Raw genomic sequence first — 15,586 nt, 5'->3', positions numbered from 1 at the left:
GAGCAAACACACCGTTTGGCTGTGGAAGCCATTCCCAGCAGCCCACCTTCAAGGCTGACCTGCCGATGAATCCCTAGGTCGTCCGTGAGCCAGATCCAAAAAGCAGCTCTTTTTTATTCCAGCTGAGTGACAGCTTTCTGGCCTAGACCACTTACAGCTGTGGGTTTGAGGAGTTTGTCTTCACTCTCTTTTTCCTTTGAGTCATTCCCTTTGCTTTTCTGGTCAAGTTGCTATAGATGGAATGACTGTCTCAGGGTCCGTTGTCACATTCTTCCTTCTGGAAAAGACAAAAAAGAAAATGGCCTTACTTGAAGGCGTTGTCCTCAAGCATCTGGTGAGCCTCAGCCTTCCTCACTTCTCCGGGAACAGTCAGGTGTGCCCCTCAGTGGAGGTCAGTGGCCGGGCGTGCAGGACCTGGGGCTGTGCTGGTGTTTCCTCTGGACACAGTCACTTGCACACATGCACTACCGTGTCCAGATCTGCATTCTTCCAGCATCCAGAAGACTCCATCATCTGGAAAAGTGATGAGGGGTAGCAAGGGTGTTCCTGTGGGATGGAGCAAAAAGGGGGAAGGAAGGAAGAGAGTGTCCAAGCAGAGAAAGAGAAGGAGGGAGAGAGCAAGAGCAACGGTCACTGAGAGCCAGAGAGGGAGAAAGGCTGACCTCTCTCTCGTCTATGGGGTGCCCGTGCAGTCCCGCTCCCCATTCTTTTCTGCCACCTGCTTTCTCCATAGGCTCTTCCTAAAAGCTCCCAATGTTGGCTGCAAGATTCAGAATATGTAGAGACTCAGATCTGCCAACAGCACTTCAAGACTGGATAATGACATACAGATTGTTTTTTTCCATCTTTGGGATTTGGAGCGCCTGGGGAGTTGCAAAAGCCTGCCTTGTTGTAAGACTCTTTCTGAAGGCTCGCACTGTCTGATCACTGGCTCCGTGCTGCTGGGAACACTGGAGCAGCTGTCTAGGATGGCAGGGACCACCTGGGATATGGAAATTACCGGGAACCCTGTTTGGCTTTTGCCAGAGCACCTGAAGCATTCTGGGAATTCGGATTTCTGTTGTTTCTCGCCACTGGCCCCTTAGGGGCAAAAGGCAGCAAACACGGACCATGTGTTTTGCCAGAAAAGCCCCAAAGGAAGATGGCTGCAGTTGTCAATTATTGGCATTTCAACAGGACTGTATATTTACTTCGAAGTATATTTGCACGGCTAGGAAGCATCTCGCAAGGATGAGATGATAAGCTGTGTTGGTGCCAAAACAGGAGCAGAAAAACAGGCTTGTTCTGAGAATGGCTTGCATCCGGAGAGACAGTGTTAAGACAATCCTTCCTCCACAGGCAATAGCTGCTCTTAAGACATTAATGCTTAAAAGAAAATAAGGCTTGGAATCCCTATCTCATGACACACTGTGCTCACACAGTAGGTTCTCAATGAGAGCATGTGGGGGAGGGGAGCCCATGGGAGGATGGGGAACCGGCAGCACAAGGGAAAACCACACTCCCCAGAGCCTGAGTGCCAAGGCTCTTACCTCCACAGGAGAGGGCAGAGTGCAACACGGGCCCTCAGGACGCCCGTGATTCTGCACAGGGTGCCCTCACCCTGTGCACGCAAGTAGGGGACGCCGAGTGTCACCTTCCCACGCGGGGACATGGAAGCTCCTTGGTTCTGTGGTTTCCCTGAACAAGAATGGGATTATTGGTGAACGAGGCAAGCATCCTGGGTGGTAACAAAAAAGGAATTTGGTAGAAAACACATCATCCAAGTTGGATTAACTCAGCTCTGTGGCCTGGGCAGGTTCCCAGGACATCCAGCCAGAGGCAGGGCCTCTGAGAGATGCAAGGCTAGAAAGTGTGTGATGACATGAGGGCAGGGAGAGGCATGGTCGTGGGGCTCTGGAGAGGCTGCCCCTGACCCCCCGGCCAACCCACTGGCACACACCTCCCTTGCCATCCGTTACCTCCTGGCCAACACCAAGGCCACTAGACATATGCCCATTTTTCTAGTGGACACAGTCTTTATCAGAAGCCCACATGGAACATAAGTAATCCAGCAATTTCTTTCTTATCCCACTGCCTGTCCACTGCTTACTCATTCTGTGCTCAATTTCCTTTGGATCAGAGTGCCTCTGGGTATCAAAACTACATTATTCTATTCTACTGCCTGTAAGCCAAGAGCCTGACCATTCTGGTTTTGCTATTGTTGTATTTGTTTTAAATATTAGCCCTTTTCCATTCCAGGCAATTACAACCGTATTTACTGTAAGTTCCTCTGTGTGGATGTTTTCCCCATTCCCGACCTACAGGCTGCTGTGTGAGCAGTAACGCATCACTGTGTTAAAAGTACAAAGTTGGGAATTCATAAACTTGGGGGCCTTTAACTTGAAAATACCAGTGAGGATGGGGGGAGGGGAGGAGAAGAAATATACTTATGGGTGGGCCAGTGGGCTCATAAGACCAAAAAAAAATGTTGCTAAATAGACGTATATCTTGAGAAAAATACCGCGCCATCTGCTCCCTGCAAGATGATGCATTTGGGTAGGATGAGCTGATTTCTGCAGTGTTTACTTGATAGAACAGCCATCGTTGTGGTCCCAAGACAAGAAGACTCCATCCTGCCCTCCTTTTGCTTTCAGTACTTCTCACCTCTTCATCACTCACCTTCCTCTGCTCCTTGGGCTGAGCTCACAACTTAAGTCAAAGAGTCAGGATTCTTTCAGTTGCAAGTGACAGAAACCCAACTAACACTATCTTAAGCAAACAAGGGGATTTATGGATTCATGTGTTAGAAAGGACATTCTGGAAGCTCTAGGGTCAAATGAAAAAAGTAAGAACCAGGACCTTATGACAGGAACCAGGATTTCTCCCTCCCTCCCCTGCCCGCTCCTGCCTCCCCCGTGTAACTATCACCTCTGCTGGTGGTAGCTGGGCTCCATTCTGCAGGGGGAGCTCCACATACCTGGAAGATGGTGCTTACAAGTCCCACATTCTCATACGCCCAGTGCCTCCACCCTAGAGGAAGGAACTTCCGCCCGCAACGTCCATATACAAGCTCAGAAAAAGCTCTGATTGTCTATCTCGGGGCTAATACTAGCCAAAAGGATAGAGTGACCTGATTGTCTAATTTCAGCCTTGAGTCTGTGGCCTGTGGCCCCAGGAGCAGGATTTATTACCAGAAGAAAGGCAAGAGGGGAAAAACAACAACAACAACAACAACAAAAAAACATGCCTGGCAGTGAAATACAGCAGTTCCCCGGGTCCTCTCTACCCTCCCATCATAAACCTTTCAGCTGAGGATGAAAAGTACGAAGGCCCCAAAGCTGACCTGAACTGTAACAGCAAATTAAAAATTGCCTGTCAGTCACTTAGCAAATCACTTTTGCTCTCTCTGTGCACCTCACCGAGAGGTCACGTGTCTCTAATAACTTCGCGTCTCCGTTATAAAACCGGATGTAGTGTCAGCACACTGGCTCATTCTCAACGCTGCTCCATCCTGTCGAGTTTGCTCAGCAGGTTAATGCAGCTCTCTGCCCTTCGGTTTCTTCATGTGAAAAGGAACAATAATGCCTCCTTCATGGAGCTGTCATCAGCGTTAACAGGATAGTTAGCGTTGGTGACAGGCGTGTCAGAGGAGAGGTGGCTGGTGTTAACCACCTTGGCCCCAAGGCGAACAGTGCCTTTCCAGGGAATCTTGATGACGAATCCTGGAAACTGGCTCCCACACAGGGGGCCACATGAGTTTCCTAAACGTGTGTCCTCACACACGTATATTCCTAAGGAATTTTGCATGGTTGCCTGGACCGAATAGATCCCGAACTTCCCCGTTGCTGGGCGAGGGTGGGGGATGGGGGGAGGGGCACTGGCTCAGTCTTAACGTCCCACGCACTTGCCCAGCTTCCTGGACCTCATCCTCTTTTGAGTTTCTCTCTCTCACTCTCTCTCTGCACATTCAGGAGTGTACACATTTCTGTCCAGCACCCTGAAGTCTCTGGAAGAGAAGGACCATATCCACCGTGTCCTGGACAAGATCACAGACACCTTGATCCATCTGATGGCCAAAGCGGGCCTGACTCTGCAGCAACAGCACCGGCGTCTGGCCCAGCTTCTCCTCATCCTCTCTCACATCAGGCACATGAGGTGAGGCGTCCTTGCGTTTCCCATGGGAGAGACGTAAAGCAGTCAAGCCCCCAACAATATGCTACAGCTGGCCCAGGAAGGGCTGACGCCTGAGAACAGATAACACACTCGGGTCGGTTCCCGGCACATAGCATAAAGGCTGTGGGAGGATAGCAGAGGGAGGCAGTAACTCAGTCTGGGGTGTGGGCGGGTGTCAGAGAAGCCTTCAGAGAGGAGATGATACTTACGCTCAGTTTGGCGCATGCGCAAGATCTTGAGCCGGGGAAGAGTGTGCAGCGTGCAGCTCAGGGGAGGAGGGTTCCCTCTGGTTGTTCACTTGGCCCCAGCCAATCAGGGTAAGTCCGCGAGCACACTCGTCCTCGGAAAGCACTGCGCACATCCGTTACTGTTCCTGTGTCGCCCTCTCCTTACTTGACAAGTGGAAATTCTAAATGAGAGACTCTGGGTCCAAACGCCTCGTGGATGGTCAACGTTGACTCCTCCATCCCTCTCAATCCATTCTTGTCACCCCCGTTGCCATTACCCTCGCCCGAGCCACCGTCATCTCCTCCTGGATTTCTGCCCCAGCTGCCTAACCTGTCTCCCTGTCTGCAACTCAGAGCCTTTCTAATCCATTCTCCACAGTAGAGCCAGTGTGATCATTCTGATACCAAATCTTCTCACATTGCTTTCCTACTTAAAGCCTTGAAATGGCTTCCCATTGCTGTTAGATGAAAGTATAAATCCATTTATTTTGCTTATATTCCTTCTTATGCTCTAGCCTTACTTAACTCTCAGGACTTCCTGGTAGTCTGGGCTGTAGCCCTATTCAGCTATTCTCTGAGTCAAGGGGGACTTCCGCTTCAGGCTGCAGATGGGCTGCGCAGCTGTTTACCTACTCTGGGCTCACGCACACATCTGCGGGTCAGCTGATGGAAGCAGGGCACAGCTGGGAGACTCTGCATCTAGCCGCAGGCCTGAAGGTTGGCCAGGTGACTACCCCGTGTGCCTCTTTGCCCTCCTTGTAGCCACAGGAGAGCTGGGACATGTTCACCTCATATTGATGGCAGAGGCACAAGAAAGTGAGTCTGTTTGGGGAAGTGCATTTTAATCTTTTAGTTAAGTCATGTCCACGAACATTCCAGTGGCCAAGCAAGTCACATGATAAAGCCCAAAGTCAAGGATCATGGACACATGGCACAGAGAGTGAATCTTTCTGAGCACTAACTGAATCTATCATAGCTTAGATATGACTCCTTGCAGGAAGCATCTCCTGACCCTTAACACCTAGGTGAGATTTATACCCTGTCCTTCCTGACTGTTACTGCTCATTTTTTATCTTTCAGCACCATTAGACTGTAAACTCTGTGAGGCAGTGATCACAACCCATTTTGCTTACTCTGTGTACCCAAGTACCACATAGCATAGGGCTTGGCACGTAGTAACTACTCAATAAATATTTTCTATAGAAGGACGATAGCAGAGGAAATGGAGCCTTTCTGTGCCAGAAGGTAAAAGTGGCCTTGTTTCCATTCTAAATGGCTGGCCAGAGGCTTAGTGGGTACCATTCCCGTGAACAGAACCCAGCCTGCAGGGAAGAGATGAAGAAAGTATCGGATTCTTTACTCCAGAAAGGCCACAACAGTGAGGTGCAGTGATGACACTCCTGCATGATGAAGTCTCTATGACCTTGGGCTTGCAGCAGAACCCCAGGAATGAAAAAGAGATTCTGTTTCTTAGTGTCTAGAAAGAGTTAGATTAATTTTTAAGGGGTCTTCAGACCTTGAGACTGAGTCAAATGGCAAGAAGTTCATCCCATCAAAGTCCCAGGTGCCTCCTTTTCTGGAGATAACTTTGCCAACTGTTAGCTTCTTGAGAAAATAAATGTATCTTTCTTTCTTTGGATGTCCCACAGTGCCGTAAATGAAGTCTTACATGTCGTATATGCTCACAACATTATTACTGGATGAATGAGTGAATAAATGAATGAAGGAACAAATTACCGGAGGTTTTTCCTGTGAATTTGAAATTCACAAATGCTGGCTTTCACTTGCCAAAGTTGGGGAGAAAGTGACTGCAGTCTCTGTTCTTAGGGAATCCCCAAGAATCCCTGTGTCACAGATGAAGGACTCACATTGGCCAAGTTGAGTAGGTGACTGCATTTGGAGTACACATTTTCCGTCCTTTCCCATCCATTTCTTTGGATGAATATTACACAGAGGGAAGAGGGGGATAGATCAGAATAACATAATCCCCTACCAAATTTCCGGACCGAGAGAGTAACCTTCCCCTTGAAGAAACTGTATTGGCTCTACTCTAAGCTAGGAATCTCACCGAAGTAGACACCATGTATCACAGATGAAGGGTTTTTTTGTCGTTGGTAGGAATTGCTGAATTTTCTTTTCTTTTTTTTTTTTTATTAGTCTCTGCTTTACAACAAAGTGAATCAGTCATACATATACATCTGTTCCCACATCCCCTCGCTCCTTTGTCTCCCTCCCTCCCACCCTCCCCATCCCACCCCTCCAGGCGGCCACAAAGCACTGAGCCGATCCCCCCGCGCCACGCGGCCACCCCCCACCATCCATCCACCCCACGCCCGGCAGTGTATACACGTCCATGCCTCTCCCCCGCCCCGTCACAGCGCCCCCCCATATCCCCAAGCCCACCCCCAGTAGGTCTGTGTCTCTATTCCTGTTTTAACCCTAAGTTCTTCATGACATGTTTTTTTCTTAAATTCCATATATATGTGTTAGCATACTGTATTTGTCTTTCTCTTTCTGACTTACTTCACTCTGTATGACAGACTCTAGGTCTATCCACCTCATTACAAATAGCTCAGTTTCATTTCTTTTTATGGCTGAGTAATATTCCATTGTATATATGTGCCACATCTTCTTTATCCATTCATCCGATGATGGACACTTGGGTTGTTTCCATCTCTGGGCTATTGTGAATAGAGCTGCAATGAACATTTTGGTACATGTCTCTTTTTTTTTTTTTTTTTTTTTTTTTCTTTTTGCGGTATGCGGGCCTCTCACTGTTGTGGCCTCTCCCGTTGTGGAGCACAGGCTCCGGATGCGCAGGCCCAGCGGCCATGGCTCACGGGCCCAGCCGCTCCGCGGCATATGGGATCCTCCCAGACCGGGGCACGAACCCGTATCCCCTGCATCGGCAGGCGGACTCTTAACCACTGCGCCACCAGGGAGGCCCCATGTCTCTTTTTGAATTATGGTTTTCTCAGGGTATATGCCTAATAGTGGGATTCCTGGGTCATATGGTAGTTCTATTTTTAGTTTTTTAAGGAACCTCCATACTGTTCTCCATAGTGGCTGTACCAATTCACATTCCCACCAGCAGTGCAAGAGTGTTCCCTTTTCTCCACACCCTCTCCAGCATTTATTGTTTCTAGATTTCTTGATGATGGCCATTCTGACTGGTGTGAGATGATATCTCATTGTAGTTTTGATTTGCATTTCTCTAATGATTAATGATGTTGAGCATTCTTTCATGTGTTTGTTGGCAGTCTGTATATCTTCTTTGGAGAAATGCCTGTTTAAGTCTTCTGCCCATTTTTGGATTGGGTTGTTTGTTTTTTTGTTATTGAGCTGCATGAACTGCTTATAAATTTTGGAGATTAATCCTTTGTCAGTTGCTTCATTTGCAAATATTTTCTCCCATTCTGAGGGTTGTCTTTTGGTCTTGTTTATGGTTTCCTTTGCTGTGCAAAAGCTTTGAAGTTTCATTAGGTCCCATTTGTTAATCTTTGTTTTTATTTCCATTTCTCTAGGAGGTGGGTCCAAAAGGATCTTGCTGTGATTTATGTCATAGAGTGTTCTGCCTATGTTTTCCTCTAAGAGTTTGATAGTTTCTGGCCTTACATTTAGGTCTTTAATCCATTTTGAGCTTATTTTTGTGTATGGTGTTAGGGAATGATCTAATCTCATACTTTTACATGTCCCTGTCCAGTTTTCCCAGCACCACTTATTGAAGAGGCTGTCCTTTCTCCACTGTACATTCCTGCCTCCTTTATCAAAGACAAGTTGACCATATGTGTGTGGGTTATCTCTGGGCTTTCTATCCTGTTTCATTGATCTATCTTTCTGTTTTTGTGCCAGTACCACACTGTCTTGATTACTGTAGCTTTGTAGTATAGTCTGAAGTCAGGGATCCTGATTCCTCCAGCTCCATTTTTCGTTCTCAAGATTGCTTTGGCTATTCAGGGTCTTTTGTTGTTCCAAACAAATTTTGAAATTTTTTGCTCTAGTTCTGTGAAAAATGCCAGTGGTAGTTTGATAGGGATTGCATTGAATCTGTAGATTGCTTTGGGTAGTAGAGTCATTTTCACAATATTGATTCTTCCAATCCAGGAGCATGGTATATCTCTCCGTCTATTTGTATCATCTTTAATTTCTTTCATCAGTGTCTTATAATTTTCTGCATACAGGTCTTTTGTCTCCTTAGGTAGGTTTATTCCTAGATATTTTATTCTTTTTGTTGCAGTGGTAAATGGGAGTGTTTTCTTGATTTCACTTTCAGATTTTTCATCATTAGTGTACAGGAATGCCAGAGATTTCTGTGCATTAATTTTGTATCCTGCTACTTTACCAAATTCATTGATTAGTTCTAGTAGTTTTCTGGTAGCATCTTTAGGATTCTCTATGTATAGTATCATGTCATCTGCAAACAGTGACAGCTTTACTTCTTCTTTTCCACTTTGGATTCCTTTTATTTCCTTTTCTTCTCTGATTGCTGTGGCTAAAACTTCCAAAACTAAGTCGAATAAGAGTGGTGAGAGTGGGCAGCCTTGTCTTGTTCCTGATCTTAGTGGAAATGGTTTCAGTTTTTCACCATTGAGGACGATGTTGGCTGTGGGTTTGTCATATATGGCCTTTATTATGTTGAGTAAAGTTCCCTCTATGCCTACTTTCTGCAGGGTTTTTATCATAAATGGGTGTTGAATTTTGTCGAGAGCTTTCTCAGCATCTATTGAGATGATCATATGGTTTTTCTCCTTCAATTTGTTAATATGGTGTATCACATTGATTGATTTGCATATATTGAAGAATCCTTGCATTCCTGGAATAAACCCCACTTGATCATGGTGTATGATCCTTTTAATGTGCTGTTGGATTCTGTTTGCTAGTATTTTGCTGAGGATTTTTGCATCTATGTTCATCAGTGATATTGGCCTGTAGTTTTCTTTCTTTGTGACATCCTTGCCTGGTTTTGGTATCAAGGTGATGGTGACCTCGTAGAATGAGTTTGGGAGTGTTCCTCCCTCTGCTATATTTTGGAAGAGTTTGAGAAGGATAGGTGTTAGCTCTTCTCTAAATGTTTGATAGGAATTGCTGAATTTTCAAATCCATTAACTGCTTGTCAGCATTAGCTAGACTAATTAGTTAATACCAAGTATATTTGCACTGCATATACAGGCCTTGCTAGTTTTACTGGCAACACATGGCCAAGGGCAACAGCAGCAAGAGTTCCTGTTTGAATTGTGTGATGAGCTGGAGAGAAGTTGCTATTCTATTGCAAGCTTTGAGCTTTCTCTCTCTCACTCACACACACACACACACACACACACACACACATACCAACAACAATATTATGGTGCCTCATTACAGCCAATCTGAATCACGGAACTCTGTTGTGTTAAGCTTGGCCCCAGCCATATGTTGTTATTCAGAGCATTTAACACCACATTTCATCTGATGGTAAATGTGATTCATTACGTTGCAAGAGGAAGACGGTGTCAGATCCAGGGGCATTTAACTTTAACAGCATTTAAATTAAAACAAAAACAAGAAAATGAAATGCCACTGAAAAACGTAATTTAGGTGGTTGTGTTATATGTCCCGAATCACTTTGATGCTGTGTTTTCATGGCGCGTCTCCAGCTAGGGCTGACTTTTCCCCTACTGAAAATGCAAATATTTTTTTAGGATGTTCTTGGTCTGCTTACTCATGATCCATGACTCTTTTTAAAGAAATGTCAAGCTAGAGAATAGGTTTTTTTGTTTTTTGTTTTTTTTCCTGGTGGTAGTGTTGTGGGGACAGAGCAGAGATGTAGCCGGTGGAGGACGGGGCTGGGGGTCGGGGGAAGAGTGGTAAAAGGAGAAGCGCCATTTACCTGCATTTCCCTAGGTCCATCTATCCCATATTTTCTGAGCATTTACCATGTCCTTGCCACTGTTGGAGACCTACGGGATGGACAGATTGCAGCCCCTCACTGAACTTGCACAGTGTGTGTTGGGATGTGGGTTGGCAGTGTGTGTGTGTGTGTGTGTGTGTGTGTGTGCACGTGCTTATGGAACAAGAATAAACATACATACAAGACATACATACGTAGGAGAATTTCAGGTTGTCATAGTGCTGGGAGAATAACAGTAACATGAAAGCCAACGGCTAAACCTGCAGGGCCTTGAGCCGAATGCCCCTGGGGTCATGGAAGGCCTTTCAGAGCAGGTGGCATTCGAAGATGTGGGGGAAGTTCATCCAGGTGGAGGGACAGCAAGTGCAGATACCCTGAGTCTGGAAGTCTTGCTTTGTTTCTTTAGGGCCAGCATGAAAACTAGGGTGGTTAAAGGGAGTAGGTTAGGGAGAGAGGCAGGACAAGCCATGTCAGTTGGACCTTGCATAGCACGGCCAGAAATTTAGATTTTATTCTGAGTTACATGGGAAGCAACTGAACAGTTTGAAGCAAGGGAACTTCTTGAACGGTTTATTGCACATTTAGAAAGCTCTTTCCTGGAAGTCTAAAAAAGAGGGGATATACGTATACGTAACTGATTCACTTTGCTGTACAGCAGAAACTAACACAACATTGTAAAGCAACTATACTCCAAGAAAAATTAATAAAAAATAAAGTAAAATAACAATTTAAAAATTAATTAATTAATTTAATTAAAAAATAAAAATCCCTTTCCTACAAGGTAGCCTATCTCATCTGTTCTCTTTTTAGATGTAATCGTGATAGAAGGAAAGAAACTCACCTGCATAGTAAATCCTAAACTGGCTCTTTAAATAGGAAGAAAGGTTGGCATATCAGTGTCCCTGGGGTTTTTCTTACTTGCCCTTCCTCGGCATTTCAGCAGTCCTGGATCTGGGGATGGTCTAAAGTGGTCCTGTCTGTGTCTTCCCGCCCACAGTAACAAAGGCATGGAGCATCTGTACAGCATGAAGTGTAAGAATATGGTGCCTCTCTATGACCTGCTGCTGGAGATGCTGGATGCCCACCGCCTGCACGCCCCAGCCAATTTCGGGAGCGCACCCACGGAGGACGTAAACCAGAGCCAGCTGGCCACCGCCGGCTCAACTTCATCACATTCCTTGCAAACGTATTACATCACTGGGGAGGCGGAGAATTTCCCCACCACAGTCTGAGAGCTCCGCGGCTCCCCCAGGGTTCTGAGAATCCCTGTCGCACTTTATCCACGTCATGCATCACTCTAGCCCACTTCTGCCCCTGCACACACTCTGGCATGCACCCAGCGCTGGCTTTCTAATATGGGTGGCCATTCACTTGCTTGCTCAGTTCTAAGTGGCACGCCTTCTTTTGGGAACAGCCAAAGGGATTCCAGGGCTACTTTCTTTGTAACAGCTCTCTCGCTCTCCCTTTGCTCCCTTACTCAGCATGAGGATTCCCTTAGCGTTTCATGACTGAGCTCCGTCTACGAGCTGGGCTCAGACGACTGTGCACTTTAGCTACTTGTGACCCAAGGCCTGGAGAGTGGACATTTCACCTCCGTGAATGTGAAGCACTTTTTAATGGATCTTATTTAAGCATAAGCCACAGGAAAGAATTGAAAGTGGCTCCTTTAATTGCTGACTTGGAGAAAGCTAGGTCCAGGGTTCATTATAACATCCTCTTGTATTCCTATAGTAACATATCATTTTATTAAAATCAGACCTTAAAGCTTCTGCTCTGTTGCATGGCTGTAGCAGAATATCTGGTGATTGTCCACCCACTTCCCCTATAGGAATACAAGATGCACACAGGGAAAGAAGAGCCCCTAATTGTCAAGACTTTGTCAACTAAATACACTGCACCTTCAGATTTGCTGAATGCTTTACCATTAGCTTTTGAGAGCACTAGGTATAGGTCATGGGTTCCAATTAATTCTTGCTTCCCATGGACCCATGGAAAACAGCAAGTTGATCCCAGTTAAGTCACCTCCACATACACCAGTTTCTTTGTGAGAGATAAATTCTTGTTTTTTTTCATTTTATAAAAGAAAGCCCTCTCCCCACCCCAGGACTTGCAGTAAATGGGCTTCAGGACCTGTTCTGGTGTGATCTCACTCTTATCAGCAGAGGGCGCTCTGCTTGGCTCTTCCTGGTGTGTAATTTACAAGGTGAATTAGGTGTAGTGCCCAGGCTATGACCAAAGGCAGTTTAAATGAGCAGGCACCCTGGTGACACTTTTAGCCCTGGAGCACTGGGCATAATACTAAACGTGCATGAATCTTGTAGGTACTAGAGACCAAAGAGGAAAGCAGGGCAGAAACTGGATAAAACTGTGAGGCTCAGAGTGGCCCTGCCACAGGCTGCAGCCACTTAGGAGTGCTACTGGCAGACCCCATACTGCACTGCGGGGCTGCCCTGGGGTCCATGGGGCAGTCCTCCTCTTCCTCATTTCCCCGCATGGCCCAGGTTGGAGGCACACTCTGGGCGGGGGAGGAGGGCCAGGACTGGAGCACTCCATACTCAGGCTGCCTGGGGCCTGGTCAGACCACACCTGCCCTTGGTTGTTTAGAGCTCATCCAAAAATAAGGGTTTGGCCTTGAGGGAAAAACAAACAAACAAACAAACTTCCCTAGAGTCTATTTCATTAACCTTCATAAGCCAAGAGAGCAAGACTAGAATTGGGCCATAGGAATCCTTAAACCTATAGGCTAAACAAGAGAGGCCTACTCCAGCCACAGGGCAGATTTCCCTGGGTCTTTGCTTCTCTAAAGCAATTATGGATTATTTCCCCTTTTCAGCTAAGAAGAAAGTTTGGTTTCCTCTGGTGACCGCATTGTCTGTTAACTCAAACCCCAGTGATAGGCAATGTGTCAACCAACAACCCAGCCAAGCTTCTAGGGCTTCTCTTGGGATGCCTGTTTCAAAAGTGGATTGCATCCATTTCCAATGACCCAATCAGTGATCACCAAAGGACTGGGAACCTGGGAGGGCCAAGGAAAAAATAAGTTTTTTTCACAAGTGCATCTAAATTTGGGGGCAATTTTATGTATCAATATCTGCAGTAAGAATGTTTAGAACATAATTCTTTTGTTGTTTTTGTTTAAGAAGCACCTTATATAGTATAATATATATTTTTTTGAAATTGCAATGCTTGTTTGTCAGACAATTGAATGTAGTAATTCTGTTCTGGATTTAATTTGACTGGGTTAACATTCAAAACCAAGGAAAAATGTTTACTTTTTTTGTATTACTACCTTGTGATGTAGTCATTGATGCCTAAGGCCTGGTGATTATTCATTTAAATGAAGATCACATTTCATATCAACTTTTATATCCACAGTAGACAAAATAGCACTAATCCAGATGCCTATTGTTGGATACTGAATGATAGACAATCATATGTAGCAGAGATTATGCCTGAAAAGGAAAATTATTCAGGGCAGCTAATTTTGCTTTACCAAAATATAAGTAGTAATATTTTTGGACAGTAGTGAATGGGTCAGTGGGTTCTTTTTAATGTTTATACTTAGATTTTCTTTTAAAAAAAATAAAAACAAAAAAAAAATTCTAGGACTATAGGTGATGTAATACCAGCTAAATCCAAACAATAATCCAGTGGAGGGTTTTACATTATTCATCTGAGCTGTTTGTATTCATGTTAAGATACTACTACATTTGAAATGGGGCAGAGAACACCAGATGGTTGGTATGTTAGCCCGGGAGTTTCAAGTAATTTAAAAAATCTCGTCTTATTTGAAGTGCCACTAATGGACAGCTGATACTTTGCCGCTGACATGACTCTTGGGTGTAGGGAACATGCTGTATTTTTTCCCCCACTCTGAGACAATTTAAAGTTTGAAAGCCATGGTGGATCGGGGTGGGGTGGGTGGGTGAGGGTAGGGTGGGGAAGTGGGTTTAGGAATTTGAAGAATGGGAAATATCATAATAAGAGTCTTGAAAGTATTTTGAAGCAGATCAATACTGGCGCCTGGGGTATGCACCAGGGTTCAGTATTTCACTTGTGCCCTGTTAACCACAAATAAGTAGCTGTATCTGACAGCCATTCAGATATAATGGCAGCTTGAGTTCTAGGGAAAAACTAGTGACATCTGCAGTACAGTCCAAGGAATAGCTGCTAGTGGTCTGTGTTTCTTTTAGCCATTGCCTAGCTCCAGGCTTGCGGTAATGATTCTGCAATGCTGTCATGCAACAGTCAGAGAGGCTAGTTCATCCAAAGAGAAGACCCTACGTAGGTTGCAAAATCCAGCCCCTAAGGAAGTGTAGTCGTTGATTAGATTTCCCTATTAACCTTACAACTATGTTTAACCAACCATGCCATATCCTATGCCTTTTGGGGGCTGAACAAATAAGGGACTTACTGATAATTTACTTCTGATCCCATTAAGATGTTCTTGCGTTAAAATCTTATACACTGAAATGGCCATTGATTTAGGCCACTGGTTCATGAAACCAATTCCAAATCTCTTCCTATTCATACTTCCCAACTCTGAGTTGGACTGTGGATACTGGGAGTGATCACTAGGACCATAGAAATGTCTGATATTCACAGGCAAATTTGCTTCAGGAAGCTGGTTTCTGGAAAGACAAACAGAGTCATACATAGCTTCTGAGACAACCGTGATTCTCTTTGGTGCAAGTCTTGGGAGGATGATTCAGATGACACTGCACACCTCTAGGATGAACTCCCTGAACACTTACTCTCAACTGGAGCAAATGACTCTGTGGTCCCAAATATCCACCTTTTCATTAGTGTCATCTCTGTTTCTAACTGCAGTTCCTTTCCATTTGGATTAAAGTGAGTGTGGCCTCTTTCTAAGTCACTTAAAATTGTTTTCTAAGTACCTGCTGCCTCTATTATGGCACTTCAATTTGCACTGTCTTTCAGAGATTCAAGAAAAATTTCTATTCTTTTTTTTTTTTTTTGCATCCAAATGTGCCTGAACTTTTTAAATATGTAAATGCTGCCATGTTTCAAACCCATCTTCAGTGTGTTTTTGCAGAGCTGTGTACCCTGGAAACCACATACAGCCCCATGAGCAGGTGCCTGAGGCACGGACCCCTTTGCATTCACAGAGAGGTCATTGGTCATAGAGACTTGAATTAATAAGTGACATTATGCCAGTTTATGTTCTCTCACAGCTTATAAACAATGCTTTCTGTGCACTACAAATTCTTCAGTGTAGAGCTCTTGTTTTACGGGGAAAAGCTCAAATGCCAAATTGTGTTTGATGGATTAATATGCCCTTTTGCCGATGCATACTATT

The 15,586-nt window shown here is 45.1% G+C and overlaps 1 protein-coding gene across 3 annotated transcripts in view; it reads left to right on the top strand.

The window, feature by feature from the left end:
* ESR1 (estrogen receptor 1) overlaps positions 1-11,498 on the top strand; it is a 263,410-nt gene extending 251,912 nt beyond the window's left edge. For all 3 annotated transcript variants that reach the window (XM_060114315.1, XM_060114314.1, XM_060114313.1), the window contains 2 exons: positions 3,951-4,134; positions 11,264-11,498. In XM_060114315.1, the coding sequence (XP_059970298.1) occupies positions 3,951-4,134; positions 11,264-11,498 (419 nt within the window). The remainder of the gene's footprint in view (positions 1-3,950; positions 4,135-11,263) is intronic.
* Positions 11,499-15,586: the final 4,088 nt, after the last annotated feature.

Source organism: Mesoplodon densirostris, chromosome 12 (genome assembly GCF_025265405.1).
Source record: "Mesoplodon densirostris isolate mMesDen1 chromosome 12, mMesDen1 primary haplotype, whole genome shotgun sequence".
Lineage (NCBI taxonomy): Eukaryota > Metazoa > Chordata > Mammalia > Artiodactyla > Ziphiidae > Mesoplodon > Mesoplodon densirostris.
Note: the sequence above shows the minus strand (reverse complement) of the source record. Positions and strands in the feature narration are given on the sequence as shown.